A 9855-nucleotide genomic window follows, 5' to 3' on the forward strand; every position below is an offset into this window, starting at 1 on the left:
GCGGGCGGCGGCGGCGGGGCCCGGGCGGGAGCGGCGGGCGCAGTTCGCCTCCTGGGACGAGGTGAACGTGCTGGCACACGGGCTGCTGCAGCTCGGGCACGGCCTGAAGGAGCACGTGGAGCGCACCAAGGGGCAGCTGCGGGAGCTGGGCGGGCGGCTGAGCGCCCACAACAGCTCCCTGGGGCGGCTGCTGCGGCAGGCGCGGGAGGCGCAGGAGCGCGGGGAGCGGCTGCGGGGCAGCGTGCGGGAGCTGGAGGGCCGCGGCCGGCAGCTGCTCAACCTCTCCGAGGCGCTGCGGCAGCGGCTGGAGGAGGTGGCTGCCGACAAGGACGCGATCCAGGGCCGGCTGGAGCGGCTGGAGGGCCGGGTCCGGCTGGCGCTGCAGGCGCGGCCGGCCGGGAACCAGAGCGCCCGGGACCTGGGGGCGCTGCAGGTGAGCGCGGGGGGCACCGGCATCCAGCGGGGGAGCGGGGCGGAGGGGACCTGACCCGCACCGGCATCCAGCGGGGGAGCGGGGCGGAGGGGACCTGACCCGCACCGGCATCCAGCGGGGGAGCGGGGCGGAGGGGACCTGACCCGCACCGGCATCCAGCGGGGGAGCGGGAGTGGTGGGCGCTGGCACTGACCGGGGAGCGGGATAAGGGAACCCACCCCGCTCGGGGGCACCGCCACCGACCAGGGAGAGCGGGGAGGATGAGGAGAGAGGGGACCGGACCGGTACCGAGCGGGTGGAGCAGGGTGGGGGAGAGTCACCCACCCTGCCCGGGGCACCGGTACCGACCAGGGGAGCGGGATGGAGAGGACCCGACGCGCCCCTGTCGCTAGCACTGACCTGAAGAGCTTTGGCGGCGGGACAGCCCCCGGGCCCGACTGATCTGGGGCACCGGGAGAGTCCTCGGGGAAAACCGATGCGGGACAGGGAGCTGTGGGCTGGGATCAGCCTCAGGAGAGGGGAGGGAGTCCTGGGGGCTCCCCGGGAGTCTGGTACGGCCGGAGCTTCCCAGAGCTACGGGGTTCACCTGGCTCTTCCCCCTGTAGTCCCTGATGGATGCTCAGAACCTAAGGATTGAGGAGCTCCTGCAGAAGATCAAGCAGCAGCAGTACAAGCTGGACAAGCAGAACCTGCAGATTAAAAGCCTGCAGAGCAAGGTGAGCCCCTGTCCTGCACTGCAACCCCCAGCCTGGCCCCACACACTGTGGTGTGTACCCCTGCTGTCCCAGCTCCCTGGCTTTGGGGACCCCACAGGGGCCACAGTCCTGGTCCTTGTGCTGCAGTGTCGATGTAAGGGCAGCAACCTGCAAGCTCCCAGGGAGTTTGCCTGGAGCAATAGGAGGAATTTGGTGGGTGGGAACAGCCTTCCTGGGCTCTGCCTTTGCATTTATCTGCAGAATAAACTCACTGGCATGGGTGTGAAATACCACAGTCATCTCTGGCTTTGCCAAGACCGGGTGTCTCCTATTCCTCGAGGTTTCTGGGCAAGTTCAGCCCCAGCTCTGGCCACAGGGAGTGGCTGGCATGCGGCCGACCAGCTCCCCTGAGTAACAGTGTGGAAAACGAGCTGAGATAAAACTGTTCTGACTTGTGCATTTATTTTTTTTTTTTAGGTCAATCTACTAATCCCCCTACACCACAACAAAACACAGTCTCCAAAGTGGAAGATAAATCTGAAGAAGAGCCTCAACCTCACCAGCCAGAACCAGAATGGCAGTGGGGAGCCTGTGCCTACACAGAGTGAGTATCTGCCCGTGTCACCCTGCTCATCTGCCCCAAAGCAAACCTGCAGGAGTTGCAACCCTTTGGAAACAAAGGTTTCACTTGATCTGAGCCAGGATGTGAAATTTGTTTAAAAAACTGGAGTTTGGGAGTATGGCCAGAGTGTGGGGTTTTGGAGCAAAGGCAGAATCCTTGCATTCTGGGCCAGTGTTAGTCCAGCAGGAATTTAAGGATTTAGGAGGCTTTTTTTCCTGCCCCTTGTTAGGAATGCAGTGGGGAGCAGGCAAAGCCTGTGAGCAGGTATTTGTCAAAGAGGATTGGCAGGTGGGGGGTGAATGCACGGGGAGGAGAGTCTCAGCTCCTTGGAGTTAACTCTTGTTCACCTGCTCACACTTCACCCAGGCAGGATCTGCTTCTCTGTCTGTGGGAGGAGGGGAGGGCTAGGGAGCTGCATACCTGTTGTGTCTCCTTCCCTTGGCTCATATTTAGGGCTTGTACATGAAAGACAAGTGCCTCAGCTTGCACTGTGCTTAGCAGAAGGTGCTGAGTTGCAGTGGATGCTCACAGCACAGGAAATGTGCACCGGGGCAGGCGAGTGGATGCTGTACCTGCAGCTCCTGGCTCTGCCTGGAGCATCCTCTTTCTGGTGACAGGGCTGGAGGGGCTCCTGCAGAGCAAAGGGCAGCAGAGTGGGTGTCCCCAGCTGCAGTGTGTCCTGCAGCCTCCCTCCAGACAGGAACTGGTGTCCCCGCAGGGTTTGCTGGCCAGGAGCAGCTGCTGTCATGTCGTGTCAGCTGAATCACAGTGCTGGCTCTGCCTGTGCAGCTGTCTGGGGATGTTCAGCAGGAGCAAAACAAACCAGGCAGGGTGAGGAGTCACGGGGAATTCCTGGCCAGGGCCTGAAGCAAGGATAGTATGAGAAAACACATGGGTATTTTGTATGTGTATGTGTAATTTGTCTGTGGACCTCAGAGCTGTCACCGTCGTGCCTGAAAGCTGGCTGGGAAGAACAAAGGGCTGCAGAAATGATGCAGACAGGAAAAGAGGTGGGATGTGGTGCTCCAAACTCCTCCTGGTGCTCAGCTCGGTGGGGCTGTGTGGGGTCTCCCTTGGTCAGAGCAACACTACTGAGCCAGAAAACTCTCAGAACTTCTCTCCCCTGTTCTTTTCCCAACTCTGCTTTGTCACTTGCCTGCAGTAGTGTGTCATAGAATTGTTTGGAAGGGACATTCAGAGGTCATCTAGTCCAACCTCCAGCTCCACTCTCAGGTTATGCTGAAAGTGGGGTGCAGGGAGATGGGTTGGGGTCTTTGCTTCTTATTGGTGGCAGATGTAGGCAGTGCTGGCTACAGAGATGATCGTGATGCACGGTGGGAGGCAGCAAGGGCCCACAGTTCCCAGGGATGCTGTGAGTACTCAGCACCTTCCAGTGCTGAGCTGTCCCTGATGAGGAGACCTTGAGCATCTCCAGCACCCCGGGCACTCCAACTCCCCCCCCTTCCCCGCTGTGAGCTTCCCCTTCTCTTGCCTAATCCCTGTTGTTGGTATCACTCGCAGAAAACAAATCGGCTTCCTCTCATTAGCAAGTCAACTGAGTTTTCTGGCAAATCTTAAAGCGCACAGGCCGGCCCGTGCCCTCTGCCTGGGGGGCTTTTGGCCGCTCTCAGAGCGGGCGAGCGCTGCAGAGGCTTGTGCCGGCAGCTCCCGGCTTTTGTCAGGCAGAGCCCGGTGCCGGCGCGGCCCCGGGGAGCGGCGATGAACTCCACCAGCAGCCCTTGCAGAAAGACCCTTTTATTTGCATCCAGCGAACACAAGTTTTTTCAGGGCAGGGCTGGCGCGGGGCCAAGCATGTGAAAGTTGAAGGCTCAGAGCTGCCTGGGGAGTGAGAGGTTTAATCGCTTGCAGAAAGAGGATCACGTCTTTGGGCAGAGCCTGTGCTTTCTGGCAGCCGGCCGAGTAGGGGAAAGGTAGAGCCCTGCTCATGCTCTCCCCGTGGCGCTGAGACTCCAAAATAATGGGGTGGGGTTGGGGAGGGAGAGGGGGAGGTGATGCAGACAGCTCCAGGCATGCTCTGCCAGTCCCTGAGGATGGATGTTTATCCCAGGTTAGTGACCTCCCTCTCCACCCTCGTCACAGCTGCAAATCCTGTTGGGTGAACACTGAGCCTGGGGCAGCTCCAACCTTGTTGTCTTGCTTGGCTAAATAAAGGGGGAGGGAAAGGAAAACACAGGAGCAGCCAGGAGAGCTTGTTGTTCTGCTGGTGCCGTTCGGATGTGCAACATGAACTGGAACTAACGAGCGTGTTCCTCAAACAAAAAGACTGAGAGGAGGCTGTTCAAGCAGCTGCATCTCGTTCAGCTGCTGGAGAGTCCCTGTGGCATCAGGAGAACAGGGATCAAGTGCAGGGAGTGTGGCCAGGGCCCAGAAATGAGAAACAGGCAGGAATGGGTTTGGCTTCTGTGCGCTGGGACCACTAATCATCCCCCTGGCACCTTCCCATTGATGCTGAAGGATGCAGTGGGAGAGGAGGTGAGGAGCTGGGTGAGCCCAGCACCCTCCAGCACCTCCCTGCTGATGGCCGTGTGAGCGGGGGCGTCTGGTTGGGGTGTTCCTTCCCCTGAGCCTTGTTTGCTTCCCTGCCTGCATTCAGCCAGAGAGCAGGGATATTGGGGATGCACTCAGCCCTGGCAGTGCAGGGGGCTCGGTGTGGTTTAGATCCTTCATGCAAAACACCCTCAATCCCTGTGCCCGTGGGCTCAGGGCAGGGCTGGGGACACACGCTTGTCTCGTGGTGCACTGATGGTGGCACCAGTCCTGGGCTGGCATTGGCCCCGGGGGGTGTGAGGGATGTGACCACCAGCTGACTGTGGGAGAGGGGCTTTCCCCGCTGAGGAGGGGAATGTTCATGGTGAGAGGGAAGGGTGAGGGGAGGGATATGTTGGAAATGGGTGAAAGGTGGTGGCAGGTGTCACATTTCTGTCCCCTGGGTCCCCCCTGACCTTTTCTCCAGCTGAGGTTCTGCTCTTTGGCACAATGCAGTGTTGGGGCTCCCCAGCACCCAGAGAGGATGGGGCAGGAGGTGATGCCCTGCATGGGCTGCTTTTGCTCTTGGCAGCTCAAAGGCCCCATTTTCTCCCCTCCATCTGGCCTCAGGGAAGCCTCAGGCTGTTGGGGGAGGCCCCTCTCCCTGCTGCTGCTCTGGATTGTGGTGTCAACCCTGACCCTGGGGCAGCTACCATGAGGGGACTCCCATGGGGGGGCTGTGGGGGCGGCCAGCACCCCAGCACAGCCCAGGGCTTGTCTTGAGGTTTCTTCACTTGTCTGTCTCGAGGTCATGCTGGCAGCAGCTGTGAGCCACCACAACCCATCCACCCTGGTGGGGGAAGAACAGGCCCCCTTTGTCTGGGGGTGACGGGGGCACCTGTCCCTGCTGACAAAGAGCTCCTTGACTGCTCAGCAGCCTGGGGCTAAATCTCTGCACATCCTTCTCTGGCCTTCTGACTGTGGTGTTGTAACAGGTTCCCCGCTCCCTGTCTCTCTCAAGTGCTGTGATGGGTGGTGGTTCCTGGATGGACTTTTATCAGTGCTGTTGAAATGGTGCTTCGCTGGCAGCTCCGGGCAAAGTCCCCCCAGGGCAGAAGGAGGGGTGGGGGCCCAGCCGGCCTGGGGATGGAGGGGACAAGCTGGGGGGTGACTTCACCCTGGGTAATCCACTCAGGCAATGAGCTGCTGCTCCCAGAGTCCATCCATCCCTTCCCTGCCCTGGTCAGTGTGTCTCAGAAAAAGGGTCACTCCAGCCTGGCGCTGTGCCCACTGCTGGCAGGTTGCCCAGTGGGATGTCTGGCTGGGGCCACCACAGTCGCTGGGAGAAGGAGGTCGTGTGCTGGAGATGCTCATGTGCCTTCCTGATGTCAGGACTTGGGGTTTCTTTCTGCCCCCGAGGCCCCTTGAGCCTGCTTCAGCCTTGGGGTGGGATGGGGATGCTCGGCCCTGGCGTTACCCTGGCCCAAACAGGCTGCTCCTGCAAGGGAGCTGGGGAGCATCCCAGTCCCTCCTCGAGCCCTGCTCTCCAGCCAAGGTGACCCCAGCCTGGCCCAATGCCTGGCTTCTGCCTTGGACGGAAGCCCAAGGAACTCTGGATAAACGGGAAGATGTGCAGAGTCACAGTGTTTAAAGATGCTGAAGTTGGGGGTCATCGTCCCCAGCGCGTGTCCAGAGCTGCCTCCACTGCCCTGCACAGCTGGCCGGGCTCGTGGCCAGGGCTGCAAGTGCCAGGGCCATGGTAGGAGCAACCTGCTGAGGAAGTGGGGCTTGGGGCCATCTAACCAGTTGCTGTTTCCTTCCCCTGCAGAACTCCCAGAGGGTTGCCACCAGCTCTTCCTGGCCGGGCAGCAAAGCAGTGGCGTTTTCCAGGTGCAACCCGTGGGATCTCAGCCCTTCAAAGTCTACTGTGACATGACTGCAGGTAAAGCCCTGTGGGTGTCCCACTGTGCCTGGCAGGGTGCTCTTGAAGGGGTAACCCCAAATGACTGTGTTTTCCCTGCCCACAGAGGGTGGCTGGACAGTGATCCAGAGGCGCACGGATGGCTCTGTGGACTTTGACCAGCTGTGGGATGCCTACAAGAATGGCTTTGGAGACCTCCGTGGTAGGTGGAGGATGGTGTCTGTCTTCTCATTGTGTGATAAGGAGCAGCTCAGCAAAAGTTATTCCCCTTGCTGGCCCCTGGAGCTCTCTGTGCTGGAGAGGGGGGATACTGCTTGCAGAGTGGAGGTCCTTGATCTTTCTGCTGTGTCCTGCAGGTGCCAGACACACTGCAGTGTCCTGGGTTCTCCCTGTTTGTTTCTGGAGCCTGCTCACATGCCTGCTTTGCACAGCATGTTTGTGTTCCTGCAGCCAATGCCGTGGGTCTTATTTCAGGTGACTTCTGGCTGGGCCTGGAGAAGATACATCACCTTGTCCAAGAGGGAAAATACAATCTCCTGATTGAGCTGGAAGACTGGGAGGGTAATTCGCAGGTGGTTCAGTTTGTCTTCAGCCTTGGTGGTGAGAGCACAGCCTACATGCTCAACCTGCTGGGGCCTCTGTCTGGAGAGCTGGAAAATGCCATTGGGGACTTCAGGCAGCTGCCCTTCTCCACTCGGGATCGTGACCACGACCTCAAAGCTGACACAAACTGTGCCAAACACCTCTCAGGTCAGTACAAGCTCTTCTGTTCCAGTGGTGTGCACTGCCCTGTCAGCCCTCCACTGTCTGGTGGTGGCTGAGTGGGACAGGGACCCTGTGGCACTGGACCCCTTTGGTGTTGACCCTGTCTCGTCCCCAGCTTCCCTGGGACAGCTGCATCCTTGGGAGGAGCCGTGCAGGGAACCAGGAGGGAGGCTGAAAGTGGGGAGGAGGGGGTTCATGATTCAGGTCTTGGCCCAAGCATCTGTCCTTGCAACAGCTTTGCTGGCTGCCACCTTGCTTGGAACCCTTTCAAGGAGAGCAGAGACTTCCCACCTGAGATGGGGCTGGCAAAGGGTTTGAGGGGGTTTTGCACACAAGAGGGAGCAGCAGAGGTTTGCAGATGCATCCTGAACTCACACAGGATCTGTAAAACATTTCCCAGTGCAGGAGATGCCTCGACTGTGCACGAGGTGGTCTTGTGAGGTCCTGAAGCCCTGGAAAAGTGGGGGGAATGGGGGCAAGAGCTGCCTGGGTTTGTTTTCTGTCTGGAATTGCTGTGGGTTGAAATTGCCTGTGTTGCCTTGGTAGGTGGCTGGTGGTTCAGCACCTGTGGCCATGCCAACCTCAATGGGAAGTACTTCCGCTCCATCCCCCGCCAGAGGCACGAGCGCAAGCAGGGAATCTTCTGGAAGACATGGAAGGGCAGGTACTACCCACTGAAGTCAACCACCATGAAAATCCAGCCTGCAGCACTGGAAGCAGAGCCCTAATGCTGCCACTTGAGACTTGACTTTGTTTGCGGAGCACGGACCTGAGCTCCGTCACTTGGTGTTTACAGAAAACAAACCCCCTCCCTGGAAAGCCCCCTGAGGGAGATCTCCCTCGGTTAGCAGCCCTTTAGTGGCACGACACAGCTCCTTGCTATGAGTAAAACAGCTCCATGTTGCCAAAACCCCTGGAAGAGAACTCCCAAATCTGAAGAGGAGCCACCAGCAGGGAGATCAACCTTCAGAGCATGCACGAGGGTCTCCTGACCTGCCACGTGCTGCTGTAGCAAGTTGTCTGGTGCTTTTTTTTTTTGTCCTGTCTTAACATTTCTGTACTTTTTTGATGACCTGTGGCAGGGGCAGGGGGAGCACATGAAGTGTCTCACTGCCCTGGACCCCAGTGCTGGGTACGGAGCCTTGCTGTGTCCCATCTTTCACTCTTGTTCCCAAATGATGTCCCACCTACCCTCCTGTGAGAGCCCCTGGAGCCTCTGTCCCCTGCCAGGGCTGGGGGCAGTGAGCCCTGGGCAGCTCCATCTGTGCAGCCCCTGCCCTGCTGAGTGACAGGGTCTGGTGGGGGGGTCTGAGGGTCGCCCCTGCAGAAGGAGACCTCAGGCTCATTTGCCTTCCCTTTGAAGACCTGTGTTTCTGGCTGTGCTGGAATTTGCCAGGAGCTGGGAAAACTGCTTCCAGCTCCCAGGATGATGGGTGGGATCCTACAGCTGCTTGTATGAGGGCCAGGTCCTGGGGGGCTGTGCCTGGAGCTTGCAAGTGCTGCTGGGGAGGGGTAGGATGAGCAGTGGGACAGCACAGGTACAGAACAGTGACTGTCCCTGGCCAGGACACTGTCACTGTCAGCCCCCGTGAACCTGGGGGCTGCCTTCTCCCAGCAGACACCTCGTGCTTTGCAGAGGGACTGGCACTGTCCCACGTGTGTGTCCCAGCACTAAAAGGCCAGGGGGCAGCAGGATTTCTCTGTAAAAGCCACACTCACCTCATCAGGTGAGTACCCTGATGTGCAGCATCACCTCTGCCTTCAGGGTGGGTGCTGGGGGAGAGGTGGCCAAAACAGGTCCCCAAAAACTGTTACGGGCCAAGTTACAGTCTTGGGGCTTCCCAAGCATCCTGCCCTATTTGAAGTCATATTGACTGCTGTGCTAGAGCTCCTAGCTGCTAAATACTGTACAGAGTTGTATGTAGGATGTTGGATCCTGTTGATGAATTCCTTGTTTTAATTTGTTTCCATATTTAAATGCAGTGTTAATAACAATGTGGTGTAATTTATAAATGTTGATGCCGGAAAGAAAAGCAAGTGTAGTTTGTGTATTTTAAACTTTTTTTTTTTTGTACTAAAATATCTTTTCTGAAGATGTCTTTTAATAAAAACAAGCCTGTAACTGTCCTGCCTGGATTATTTGCCTGATGGTTTACCTGTAGCAGGTGTGTGGGAGCATTGTGAGGGCTCTGCTTTTGGAAATTTCTCTTATTGGAAGTGTGACTGAGGCACTCTGCTCCCTCCTGGCCTCCATTTTCAGCTGTAGCCTTATGGAGTTCTAACATAAATCCCTGCTATAGTGCCCAGAAGCAGTTTTCAGTCTGTTTGAAGTTTAATGGACTTCTAAATTTCTTTTCTTTCTGGAAATCAGGCCTTGCAGCAGCAAGTTTATAAGTGATGATGAGCTGGATTTTCTTATTCCCTGATGGCAGACCTTTGCACCAGGGGGATATTCCTCCTAGGTGGCTGGAAGAGCCTGTGGCAAGTCTTTGAAAATGAGCAGAGGCTGAGGCCTGGATGATCCAGGCCCACTAAAGTCAGAGTTGATCAGGACAAGCCCCACCAAGCAGCAGCCCTTTACCTGCTCATACCTCATGTGTGTAGTCATCTCCAAAAGCCTTTATTGTAACTTCTGGGGGCTGATTTCAGATGTAGGAATGAAATGCACTGGGAGTGGTGCAGGAGCCCTGAGGATGAATGGGGTAAATTCCAGCAGTGCTCACAATACCAGATGGATATTTTTTTCCAGCTCCCATATACTGGAGCTGGAGAAAACCAAGGAAAGGAGACAAAATTGCTCGTTGCAAGAAGAAGAGGTGAGGCTGCTCTAGTCCCCTGAGCAGCTCTATAAATGCCCAATGTACCTAAATGTGGCCCCAGCTCCTGTGTCTGTCCTGCTTCCCTGAGGGGAATCCCAGGGTTAATGATAGCC

At 57.6% G+C, this 9855-nt stretch overlaps 1 protein-coding gene across 1 annotated transcript; it reads left to right on the forward strand.

The window, feature by feature from the left end:
* Position 1: 1 nt before the first annotated feature.
* ANGPTL4 (angiopoietin like 4) lies at positions 2-9041 on the forward strand (the record flags this gene model as incomplete). The annotated part of the gene is made up of 7 exons (XM_027670122.1): positions 2-433; positions 1039-1149; positions 1606-1732; positions 6066-6179; positions 6265-6360; positions 6633-6908; positions 7470-9041. Coding segments are annotated over 7 exons (1338 nt in total), but the record flags the coding sequence as incomplete, so codon positions are not given.
* Positions 9042-9855: the final 814 nt, after the last annotated feature.

Source organism: Corapipo altera, unplaced genomic scaffold, assembly GCF_003945725.1.
Source record: "Corapipo altera isolate COAL_440 unplaced genomic scaffold, ASM394572v1 153, whole genome shotgun sequence".
NCBI lineage: Eukaryota > Metazoa > Chordata > Aves > Passeriformes > Pipridae > Corapipo > Corapipo altera.